General features: G+C 41.7%; 1 protein-coding gene across 14 annotated transcripts; it reads left to right on the forward strand.

The window, feature by feature from the left end:
* Positions 1–956: 956 nt before the first annotated feature.
* mak (male germ cell-associated kinase) lies at positions 957–13,095 on the forward strand. Of its 14 annotated transcripts, none has more exons than XM_047567730.1 (16): positions 957–1,109; positions 2,969–3,367; positions 4,239–4,293; positions 4,920–5,041; positions 5,459–5,538; positions 6,910–7,042; positions 7,163–7,334; positions 7,788–7,955; positions 8,739–8,987; positions 9,127–9,326; positions 9,471–9,610; positions 9,807–9,953; positions 10,844–10,921; positions 11,584–11,703; positions 12,001–12,099; positions 12,316–13,095. In XM_047567730.1, the coding sequence occupies exons 2-16, from the start codon at positions 3,267–3,269 to the stop codon at positions 12,474–12,476; spliced, it is 2,025 nt and encodes a 674-aa protein (XP_047423686.1). In that variant the 5' UTR covers positions 957–1,109; positions 2,969–3,266; the 3' UTR covers positions 12,477–13,095. The 14 variants fall into 14 exon arrangements, with proteins under 14 accessions (XP_047423686.1, XP_047423685.1, XP_047423699.1 ...); XM_047567729.1 differs by lacking the exon at positions 5,459–5,538 and adding an exon at positions 6,000–6,082; XM_047567743.1 differs by lacking the exon at positions 12,001–12,099.
* The last annotated feature ends 10 nt before the right edge of the window (positions 13,096–13,105 follow it).

Raw genomic sequence — 13,105 nt, forward strand, 5'->3', positions numbered from 1 at the left:
TATTCGAATGGTTGGGCAGTTGATCTGACATCTTAAAATTTGAGAGAAAAAAATATCTGTTGCATTTTTGTCCTACCCGAGACCTCTCTGCATTACCACACAGTCTATATGTATTATCAGTATGGCCAACCACAATCACACAGCGCCATCTTTTGGTGCAGCAGGTGCACTGCCGTCCACAGAAGCGTGGACTAAGCGAGCTCCCACTCTGTTGGTTTTTCCCTTGCCCGTGGCGTTTGTATTTGAGTACTCTGGATAACTTTAGACGCATAGTCCACTTACCTTACTACGCATACTTTCAGTTTAAGCAGCTGTCTAAAAAGTAAGCTAAGGTGACCAGATTTCTGAAATGAAATACCAGGACCTTCATTTACAGCTCGTAGGAATAAATAAATAGATAAATGAATAAATGTTATCAAAATGAAATAAAGAAACGGGGACAATTATGGTTTCATTGATATCTAATCATATTTAAACTACTATTATCTGTAATGTAAATAGCAGGGGGACCGGCTGCTGTAATAGTCTGCGCACATCATGCTCACTGGGTACCGTAATAACCGTTTTTATAGTCTGCGCGCAACTTTTTTTTTTTTTTTTTTTGCTAATCGGGGACAATTTCGGGGACAGCTTTAGCCGGGGGACAGGTCAACCACCGGGGACTGTCCCCAGAAATCGGGGACGTCTGGTCACATTACCTTAAACCTTACAGTGTAGGGATTGTAGCTACCAAAATCACACGCATCAGTTCTCACTTTATCCTTTTCTGGCAGGCCCATTTGAGGTTCTTATACTCCACATCAAACATGAAACTTTGCAAGCTTCAAACCGTTCGAAATTTCAACCCCAGTTTCCTAACTTCCGCAATCACTTTCACTGTGCTCTACAGGACAACAAGCCCCACAAAGCTTTGCGGCCGCCGGTCACCTGGCAGCTAAGGCAAGTGTCTGTGTGTACGTTTCCATGGGGATACGTCACGCGCACACACACGCACTCGCTCTTATCGGAAGAGCTGGGGGGTTAGAAAGCCCACGACCGTACGTGAGTTTTATCAGGAGCTATCAGCAGGTTCAGGCAACGGCCGAGGAGAGGAGCAACACCCCTACATGGTGAGTTTACAACTGAGAGAGGAGAGCGGGGTGGGAAAGAGAGGAATAAGCCCAGTGAGGGTATGAAATGTCAGAGCTGACATGTCAACAACAAATGTCAACTCAGCTTGTTTTGCTAACGAGCTACGCTACTTATTCTACAACGGAATATTTGATATAGTTAAAGAAAATTGTCTATTGCCTTCAATTGCATTCTTTCAAACATACCCTCCTGTGCTTATGGAAACCATAAAGTAGCCCATTTGACTAATAAAAAGCATGCTTGACAAATTATTTCCCTATATTTCTGTCCACACCCGGGTTAGTGTCCACGTGTGTTTACATTATAGCTGACCTTGAATAGCTTCCTAATGTCATGCGGCCTGGATACGTCTTAATTCCCTTTAAATCCCCTCCACAGCAGATTGCCATATGTGAACGCTGAGTGCAGGCCAGCAGTCCGCTGGCTGGCCTCTTTACTTGTCTTATTGCTTATTGTCTCAGTGAAACATGGATATCGAGCTGGTATTTATTTTGAGAAAGCATTTGCAGTGGGGGGAAACAATATATAAACGGAAATACAGTGTTTCAGAGAGGATGGCAAATTTTTAAACATTTACATACTGTCAATATCCTTGATGGTTCGTTCATAAGAGGAGCAACTTGAGTCATTGAGCCTAACCTGGTCTGGACATTCTTTTTGGATGTGTTCCACTCAATGAAATAAACACTAATCACATTTTGTTTAGCTGCGCTTGGCTTGGTGGAAACTGCATTTCCTTTGACCTAAATACAGCAGGTCATTAGTCAAAGAGTTCTACTTGCTCACACTGCTTCGCTTTAGTTTTATTAAAATAGCTCACAGATGGAATTCAAATCTTTACCCTTGAACACTCCTAATTATTAGGGCTTATATTGCTTTAAATGATTATTAACTGGCATATCCACATTAATCACTGTTTTTTATCTTATAAAGTCAAGTCTATTGGCTGCAGGTTGGTGATTACCATTCAACCAGCAACACTCATAGTCATCCCACTTCTGTAAAGACTTATACACCTTAGAATTGATACATATTATGAATACATATTTGAAAAGTCATGCTATTTCCCAATTGAATGAATTAGAGAGCCATTGTTATACTTTGGCCGACAGTTTTCTGGTTAAGTGTTTTTAACCTAAATTTTAGACCCACCACAGGTCTTCCACGTTAGAAGGACCAAACATGAATCACCCACACAATTGTGTAAACTCTTCTTACAAGGTTTTAGGAAAACTACACAGTCTACCACAATCTTGATTAGCTATTAGAGATGTGGCCTTTGTGGTCAGAATACCGTGTGGTCCATCTGCAACAAAGCAAGGAACACATTTAGACCAGGTAGCTGTTTGAAAACACAATATATCAGTATCAGCTAAGTATGACGTCTGTTTATTCACTGGTTTCTCTTTCCGTAAGCAGGGGAAAAAAAGTCCTCGGGGAGGGTTGTTTGGCACAACATACAACATAACAGTTTGATCACCGTGGCGTGTGGCGTCAATCAAATCCTCTTGCTAGGCAGGGTGCATGGGGAAGGTGGTGGATTCCGGTAAACGTGACGGTGATGTAACATCCTATTTACATCCCTGTCGGCCTAATCTTCCTAGGCCTGGCTGTGTCATCTCCCTTGGGTGGTCATGTTGGAGGGTATTGGAGTGCTGGTGTGACACGCATCTAATCCACCTCACTGAGAGAAAAACAAGACTTGGTCCCTGCTTGTTTTGACCCCAGATCTCTTAAAAACACATATTTGTGGAGATTTTTCTTTGTGTGGATTTAGTAATATTGTCTGACATGTACGTGCCTATTTGCTGATGATTTTTTTGTTTCTTTGGTGCAGCTGATGGCTTAAATACCAACCGCCAAGGTTCAGCCTTTCTACAATGGAGCACTGCAAGATGAGTTTTGAATTTCCAGAATCGGTGGACTTTGTGGCACGCTGGCCAACGGAAGAGCTTTCCTTCTGAGGAAGAAGAACTTAACTCTTCTGGAGAAAGGGCTGGTGAAACAAGGACTCGCTGTTACTTCAGCTGCAGTGAACTGGAAAAGCGTTCGATCAATGAATAAACACAGTGTTTCTGCAACACATCTCGCACATAAGGAAAGTTAAGAAGCCGATGAAATCTCCCTGAGTGATTATGAATCGCTACACCACCCTGAAGCAGCTGGGTGATGGCACCTATGGAAGTGTGCTAATGGGAAGAAGCAACGAGTCTGGAGAACTTGTAGCTATCAAGAGGTGAGTAGCTATCAAATTGAAATACTGTCTTTCCCTATTAGACCTTGCAATATATCAATACAATGTCTATACTATGGTTTTAAAATAACTACAATTATGGAACACATACAATTTTCCTTGCAGATGTACTTTAAAATTACAAACTTGCGGCCTAGAGCATTTGTCTAATCCAAGTTTCTGCCATCACCAAGACAAACAAACTAGCTTACGTTGCTTTGTTTCTGCAGCATGGCAGCAGGGTTCAATAATAGATGAGAAACCAGGGAGATGCGTCCACCAGTCGATCATTTGGTTACCATGCAAGACAATACAAGTGGTGACGGTGAAAGGGAGTGAAAGTAGAGGGGGTGTGTCAGGTTGCTGACACATTGTGAAAGAGACGACCGACACTGGCAGTTGCCCAGCTAAGAGAAAAAGTATCTGCACCTCCCGTAACTCTTATGTAATTCCATAGGGAGGGAAAGGCGATGTTGATCGGAAAAGATTAGCATATGCAGGATGGTGTGTTGTCTTAATACGCGTAGCAACGCACGCACCAAAAAAACTGACAAATGAAATGCCTCACCTTAGTCGAGATGTGTGTTTTGTGAGTTAATTCAAGTCACAAACCAGTACCCTTTCAAATGTCCATTTATATTACTTCACAATTTCTAGCTTTTCCACCTTTTGCTCATGTAATGTTATGAGCTGAAACTGGAGACATGTCAAAAGACCTGAATTATTGATGTTGTCACACAAAAGAATTTTCGTAAACACAGTGACACCACTGTGTAGCGGATGTAATATATCTGCCACCTGACATTTTTGCCTTCTATTAATTCAGCATATTCTGTCAACATGTTTGATTTCCTTCTTTCAATGTCTATATTAGGATGAAGAGGAAGTTCTATTCATGGGAAGAATGTATGAACCTTAGAGAGGTGAAGGTAAGGATGGTAGCAGCTGATAGCACTAGTACCTTCTGTAACTGGTAACAGCTAAACCAGATGAGTGCATGTCACTGTGTGATTTAGGCATTTTTTGGTTTTCAAGCTAGTTCTACTTTATCAGATACTATAAGACTGACACCCGCAACATTAAAGCCACTGACAGGAGACGTAAATACTGACCCTAGTGTGACCACCCACCTGGACCAAACCAGGCACCCCCACCCTGCAGCCATGACACTCCTTGAAGGCAGCAGCCGTCCCCAGCAGCAGGATGCAACCTCACACAGACACACACACACACAAACAGTTTGGTGGGGATGCACTGGAACAAGTCTGATCCACAGGGGCCCCACCCCTCAACCCATAGGACCCAAAGGCCCCCACTAACAACACTGTGTCGTCAGACACCACAGGTCACCCTCTGAAGGCCCAAGTCCATTCTCTGATGAGTCACTGTTTGGATGCACAAGGGAGAATTACAGAATATTAGGAAGGTGGTCATAATGTTTTGCCTGATTAGTGTATTGTGATTGTTCTATTAACAAACCTGCCATTTAATGTAGTGCATTAGCACACTGTACAATATTAAATGTTTTTACTTTCTCAATCACATGTCACTGCAGTCGCTGAAGAAGCTGAATCACGCAAATGTGGTGAAACTCAAAGAGGTTATCAGAGAGAACGATCACCTCTACTTTGTCTTTGAGTACATGAAGGAGAACCTATACCAGCTTATGAAGGACAGGTGAGATGCTTGCACAAATTGTTGGCTTGTTGTATTTTGGACAGTCTGATGCAATCGAATGGCCTAAAGTGGAATACATTGTTTTTTTGTCACAGCAAAAGTTTGCACCTCCCCACTGCATTAGGCTCTTCTTTGCACCTGCACCTGCTACCAAACCTTCTCAGGGGGGAGTCCCAAATGTTTTTGTCAATTTGGAAACCCCATGTGTGTTGACGTGTCGTTCCCACCTGGGCCTTGTTTTCAAAGTCAAAAAACAGACAAGTCAAGGAAGCAGCTATTGGTGGTTACAATAAATAAATGTTTCACATGTGCATTTTTTTTTGTTCAGTACCGGTTAGTGTGTGAAGACAAACAGAATGTGTAACGATGCTTTCATTATCTGGCTCATGAGAATTTTCACCAACTTTATGTTCACAGAAAAAAATTGTTCCCTGAATCAGTGATAAGAAACATAAGCTTTCAGATTTTACAAGGCCTGTCGTTTATTCACAAACATGGTAGGTGTCCCTCATGACTCGCAAGTGTACAGTATGGGAGTGGTTTCATACTGCAAGATTCAAAGTATTGTAAATACAATTTTGCAACAAAATGATAAAGAATCTGTATATGCAGAGTATTTCACTGAACGACTAAAAATGGATAGACTGATTATTTACTGATGACCTTCTTGTAGTGTGTGAACTCTCCATACCTCCCTTGTGTTCACACTTGTCTAACTCTCTGGTCTGAGGAATCAATGGATGTGCGGATGCCTAGCAGAAAGCACTCAGATAAATGTCCTGGTGAATGTGTGCATATTTAAATGCAGAAACTCATACTCATTGTACAGGACCATGCTTCCACACATCCAATGTGCATGTACTTTCCAGACTTCTTCTTCATTTTAACAGCTTTCTATACTTTCTCTTTTCTCTCTGTTTCCTTCCTTCTTTCCTTTCACCTTTCGGTGTGCCGTTAGAGAGAATAAGATGTTCTCAGAGAATGAAATTAGGAACATCCTGTTTCAAGTGCTGTCTGGGTTGGCTTTTGTGCATAAGCATGGTAAGAGGCTTTGCTCTGTCATTCTTTACTGGTTCCAAAGGTAGCGTAACTTTTGGCTTGTTAGTAGGGATGCACCGATTTATCCGACATTAGTATAGATTAATATTTGCCTTGTTAACTGCCACCTGCCATGTCAATAAGGCAATATTTACTAGTGGAAGTCTCTCATGCCACAGCAGTGTTGGTTATTTGCATTTGTTAATTATTCATATTAACATGTTTTTTTGTTATTTTTTTTCAATAATTTTTACAACTTTGTAAGAAAGATTCTTCCCGTGCAGTAGGAAAGTATTTCATAGCACTATTTTTCAGAAAAAAAGTGAAATATACACTTATTCCAAGATATGATGAAATCTAAACAGTAAATAAAACAAATAAGCCCCTTCCACAAAATAAATAAAATACAAAACAAGAAGAATTAAAAAAATTCAAAAATTCTAATGTTTTATTTATATCAGCCCAGGATTTTACAATTGGTGCATCCCTATTATTAATTTTGGGTGTGTTTGATGTTATGAAAGGTCTTGCCAGTGTGACCCTCAGTAATAAAAGTAATATGCTACATATGGAGATACTGTATGTTAGCTACATTCTGCATGGCCACTATGTACAGTATGTTCATGCAGCTAATGAAGATAATGAAAATGTTTATGTGAAATATTTTGGCCTTCTACACACCGTCTTTATCTTTGTTAAAGGTAAAGCAGGTGTGCTCCCATTTAAGAGCAGTTATATCTTTTTTTTGAAATACTAGAGCAGGAAAATCATGTAGTCAAGTGTGTAATTTGAGTAGAATCTATGAGAAAGCAGCTTTATAATTTTTCCAGGTTTCTTCCATCGAGACATGAAGCCGGAGAATCTGTTGTGCATGGGTCCAGAGCTGGTCAAAATAGCAGATTTTGGACTGGCCAGAGAGATTCGCTCTAAACCTCCCTACACAGACTACGTGTCAACTAGATGGTGAGAGAACTTTCTAGACACTGTAGCTTTGTGTTGATGAACTTCAGTATGTGACAGACTTTCATGCTTTTTTTTCACTGGGCCATGCAATAATGTAACTACTGTACATTCTCTATCAAGGTACCGAGCTCCAGAGGTCCTGCTCAGGTCATCTACCTACAGCTCTCCTATTGACCTGTGGGCTGTGGGCTGCATCATGGCTGAACTCTACACACTCAGACCCCTTTTCCCCGGTAACAGTGAAGTAGATGAGATCTTCAAGATCTGCCAAGTCCTGGGAACTGTTAAAAAGGTGAGAAAATAGTACGACACTCTTAATGGAAACATCATCCTCATGACACACAAAGTCATATATTCTAACAAGTAAATATACATATGTATATGGCCTTTCATATGAAATAAACCGTATGTAAGTAGGTCAAGGGTGGTGTTTCTCTTTCCATGGTGGAAAGCAGCTTAAGTGTGCTTCATGCTGAAGAGAGTGCCACTTCATTACAAAGGGTTTCAATCACTATTACCTCTGATTGACCTGAATGCATTTTTACCTGGTCAACAAATTAGTCTGACAAATGACCTTGACCACAAGGGTTAGTGTTTAATGCCGCTGATGTGTATCTTAGAATAGATGAGTGCATGTTTATTTAATTAGAAAACAAGGCAAGTCTAGACAGGCAGACACATTTAACAAATTTTGTTCGATTGATTTCAGTTGAAAATATAATCATTCGCTTGTTTTCTCCATCAGACGGATTGGTCAGAGGGGTACCAACTAGCATCTGCTATGAACTTTCGCTTCCCCCAATGTGTACCGACCCACCTGAAGACACTTATCCCGAACGCCAGCAATGAAGCTATTGCCCTGATGAAGGACCTGCTGCAGTGGGACCCCAAGAAAAGGCCCACTGCTGTGCAGGTAGGCAAGATCACATCTACACATAGGTATTAAAGGAAGTCAATCTAACAGTGTGAAATATCTATTTATCTATGTGTCTACTGTATATTTAACATACGTTAAATTTAGTCCCAAAGGGACATCATACCTGTCCGCAATGAAGTAATTTCCATTACACTGCAACACTCACCTCTAAGTGCAGATTATCTGTAGGTCCAATATAGAGATTGCATTAGTTTCCTAATCCCTGTCATTTGTAGTAGTGCCTAAGCTACTGCAAAATGCTTTACCCTGCATGTGTGCTCCCTGTGACATATGTTATGCACTGTACCTGGTCATTAAATAGTTTGAGATAACAGTTTAAGTGATCTTAAAGTGAGATGCTTGAGTTACTCAACAGGCCTTGAGTAGGCAGCTTCTTTCTAGAGGGACTGACAAGGCTCTTCCGTTTTCTGCTAACAAAGCTCCCAAGTGTTTTGGTTCTGTTTGGATGCACTTCTAATTTTAGCCCTTTCAATGAAACAAGCTCTGATCAGAATGCAAACAACTATCATTATAAATAGAATATCTCTCATTATAACATGCGTCTTCATTTACTTGTTGATTAATTAATCAGGATGCGTTGTGCATTGGAGATTTCCTTGCACGATTCTGCGAGGCTGTTTCCTCTTGCTGTATGTATAAGTTGTACAGTCTTTAGTGAAAGCCTGCACATAATGTTGAAGGCTTCTCCACTGTGCTGAAAACCAAAGGTCATTGAATATCCAGAGTAACAGATCTGTATTCATTCTTCTCCCTGGCTAGTCCCTTCGCTATCCTTACTTCCAGGTAGGGCAGGTGTTGGGTCCTCGTCCTCAGAGTCAGGAGGTCAAGAAGGTCCAAAGCAGACCACTGGCCCAGAAACAGGCGTCTGAGTCGAGAACCGATCCGCAGCAGTCTTCCTCTGAGTCCAAAGCGTCCACATCGTCTTCCAGAAATCATCATCAGCATCCGCCTCTTCAGCAGATCCCCCTGCCCCAAGCTGAGAGTAAACCAGGAGGCCTCGGGAATGCAGTGAGCGGCTTTATGTCCTTCCAGATTGACAGTGCGCTCTTCTAAAGAGCATGAGTTGTAGAATAATGGAAACAGCAGAAGACAGATATGTTTGTGAGCCATAACTGGACAGACCAAACTTGACTATGCCCCTTTGCAGAAGGCAGCACAGCATGGCAGTGAGAACAATGTTGGCATCGGGGCGCTGAAGAGTGGTCGGCGTCGCTGGGGCCAGACGGTGGCCAAGACCTCAGACAGCTGGGAGGAATCTGATCCGTCAGAAAACGCTGCCTCCACCTCCAAGAAACCCAGCCTGGGCAACGCAGAGGAGGAGAGGAACTCTAAGGAGCACTGTCCACAGTACGTTCTGCAATGTTTTAAATGGAAAATCTGAGTTATAGTTTATAAAACAATATACTGTATATTTTTAAGTATTTAGGAGTAGTGCTTGAACTGAAGACTTCCTGGTGCATGGGAATTTAAGTGTTTGGATTCTGTTTTCAGGCCCAAGGAGCAGAAACCTCTATATTCCTTCAGCACAGTTACTAAGCTTCCTAACAATGTTAAGGTTGGACAAATGGACTCAAGTCTCCCAGGATCTGCGGCTCGGCAGCACTATCTCAGCCAGTCCCGATACCTTCCAGGTGAGGCTAACAGGCAGTCTCATCTTTATTGTTGCAGACAAGTTGATACAAGATATTCTGCATATGTCTTTTTGGTTTTCAGATCACTGTGTCTCTTAAACTCCCCTGAAACGTATTTAAACCCTTTATTGTATCTAGGTGAAATTGCTGTATCAGGAGTTTCCCATAACAATGCCATGATTTCTGTTTCTTAAAGGTTTGATTGGCAAGAATCAGGGTTCCTCAGGAGATAAGGAGTTGAGCGGTATGACGCTGCGGGACCTGTGGGAGAACTCCTCTAATGCTGTAAATAAACCACTTGGTCCTATTGGAGGGGGATTATCTGTCACCAGAGCCAATGCAGGTAATGTCTAATGCAGACATGTTAAGAGGTTGGTAGTAGTGCAAAATAGCAGGGACTCAGGTTTCCAAACTTTACATGCTAAGGAAATCATGTCTGACAAGCTCTACGAGAGCTTGTGGAGCCAATACTGTAGAAATGAACTGACAGACTTAAGTTACAGGGAAACTCAAGGCGTCTCAGTGCATTCATCCTGTTTCTTTTGCAGTTTTTCTTTCTGTTTTGCTTTTATTTTACCCGTCACCTGGTTTGGAAAACACATTTCACCCAAATTAGAATGAATTAGCATTATTTGGTTGATTTAATCATGACAGCATGGCGGCTTCACTCATTTTGCCTCGCAGTGGAAACCTTGGCGACCGCCAAAGTCACCTAATGTTACATAATGTGACACTGTCCTCTTTGCAACACAAAGGCTCTGAATGCTAATGGGCGACTAATACCTCCTGATCAGTAGTTACGGGTCCGGGGACGAAGCAACATTAGGAGTGAGCCTAAATGTCTGCGACTTTTGAAGTGACACATCTCTAATCATTTGTCATGTAGACGGACACACAACATGGGCCAAACCCCCCTTCCCTCTCTCTTCTCCTGTCTTTTTCTTTCACCCCGTCTCTCCCTCCATTACTTATTCATGAGATTAAGACTGTTGGTGTAAGATCAAGTGTTCCCTAAACGGCCCCTCAACCACTGCCCCCTCCTCATTCGTCCCATGACGCCCACAGCATATGTAGTATTGTTTGTTTTATCACCTCCTATTTATGGTTGTATTTTTGCTTTTGATTTCCATTTCTGTTCTGTTATTTTCTTCTTTCATAACTTTCCCTTTTTCCTTTCTTTCTGATTGCATCCATAACTGCTCCGTCTCAACTTTTGCTTTGCTGTGAGATTAGAAGAGAAATCCGTGGAAAGCCCAACAGAGAAAACTGTTGTTAAAGAAAGAATACTCGAGAAAATCGATCTCTCCAAAGGTATTTAAGTGAGATGTCACGGTGCAGATTTAGATATCTAGGCCTCCGTTGTTAGTTATTTGGTATGCTAAGGCTGCTTTGTGTACAAACACTGAAGATGCGCTGCCTAGAATAGCTCGAGGCTAAAATGAGATAAGTCAACAAGCAGCATGGCGGCTGATGCAACGAGCTTCAGGTATTCAAACTGTGACTTAACACGTGAAAGAAAAGCAGCTTCTAAAGCTCTGCGGGAGACATGGGTGCAAATACACAGTTTAACCTGAGAACTAAGAACTCCAGTTGCTAAATAGAAGGTAAATTACACTACAAGCACAACATCTTCATAAGGAAACAATGAAGCTTTCCACTAATTGCACTGATAACCATCTGCGGCTGCTGTTCACGCGGCTCGGTGGCGTCTCTTGAAAGGCTGAATGACAACAATCGCTCAGCCTTATTCGTCCGTTTGGCCGCTCTGTAGCTTTTGCATAAGCAGCAGCTCCTTCACACAAACAATGAGCGCCAGTAAAGAAATGTGTGAGAACGTCTGTCGCAGATGACTTCATTTGTGTGCTTTGAATGCGTTAGTATTAGCGGCAATTACACTCGCTGGTAACTTATGCCTCTTGCAGTGAAATATACAAACACGTAGACCCCTGACCAACATCTTTCTTCTCTTACAGGGAACTTTGTGAGCACCAAGTACAATCTCTCTGGAGGTTACATCCCTTCTTTCCAAAAGAAAGAGGTCGGCTCAGTCGGACAGAGAATCCAGCTCGCCCCTTTGGCTGGCCAGCACACAAGTAAGAGCTTATTTCATCTCATGTGTACAGCCAATAAATACATTTTTTATACTTTTTTGGTAAATTTAATTATTATGCTTCTCTAAGAGAAAAACTACACCCTTCCTCCACTTATCTGATTCAAACATATGCTCTGCTTCTCAGATCTTAATCATAAGAAAATATTTCTACTGTAGCATAGCTGCTCTCTTGTTCTTGTTGATCCCTATTTCCTCTCCTCCGTTTCCATTGTTTGACTATTTTTCCATTTTTTCCCCATCGAAAACGCTCGTTCCTCTTCTTTCTACACTCTTTCAGTCAGTCTTTCTTCTTCTTCACCTGATAATAAAAAAGACAAGTCAAAATCCACAAAGCTCAAGCCCATATCCAACTCGTCACTGAGTGAAACTAGTGAAGGTATTATCATTCTCTTTTTCATTTGCTGCAAGTTTACTTTGTAATTTGTGGCTGTCGCTTGCATCGTCATCTTTAGAGGACAGAGGCTTTCCGTGTTTTTTTTATTTTTTCGCTTACAGTGCCTTTTAAATGAGTGTCGTCAACATTCGTTGCACACAAAACTGTACTTCTCTGTGGTAAAGTTGGAAAAACGACTCGCTTGTGATGTTCTTACAGATTACGAGGGCTGGAAGAAGAGGACAGAAAGGGCTCAGGTGAAGGGGGGCAGCTATTCGGCGCTGGGGAAAACTTCTGGTAATCTCCTAACCAGAGCTCCCGCTGTTCAGCCCATCCACGGGAGGGTGGACTGGACGTCCAAGTACGGTGGAAATCGATAGTTGAGGGAAGCAGGCGTTACGACTTCCACTGCTCATTGGGCTTTGTCTCCAAATGGTAGACATCTTTGTTGAGAAAATGATTCCCGACAGCAGTTTTAACCACATTAAAACATCTTGGACATATACTGATACTCACAGGTTTTCCCAAGATGTCCATGACACATCCTGCATTCCTTCTGAATACATAAATTCACGTTTAGACACTGTCGGATCAACTATATGTGCATGGAAATCTCTATTTTGGAGATGACGGTTGCCATGATGCTGAACCAAGACTGCTACTGTCTGCAAGACAATCCCACTGCATTCCTGAGGGATCCAGTGCGAGCCAATCCTACTGTCAGTGCTAGGAAATTTAGAATAGCATTCAAATGTAGCAAAGCTCTTTTATACTGTAGTTTTTATTGTCGAGTATTGTGTCACTACTCATGATGAAATGACAGTCTTTTATCAATGGTTCTTGAATGGTATATTCTCTCTGCTTTAATCCACCACATGGAAAAGGACACACAAATCTCCAGTGCAGTGTCTGTATAGACTTACTCTTTGTATTATGCAATGTATAACCTGAACATTTTGTAACCGTTTTATACAAATAAATACATGGAAATTTAAAAAATGAGATGACA

Source organism: Mugil cephalus, chromosome 18 (genome assembly GCF_022458985.1).
Source record: "Mugil cephalus isolate CIBA_MC_2020 chromosome 18, CIBA_Mcephalus_1.1, whole genome shotgun sequence".
NCBI lineage: Eukaryota > Metazoa > Chordata > Actinopteri > Mugiliformes > Mugilidae > Mugil > Mugil cephalus.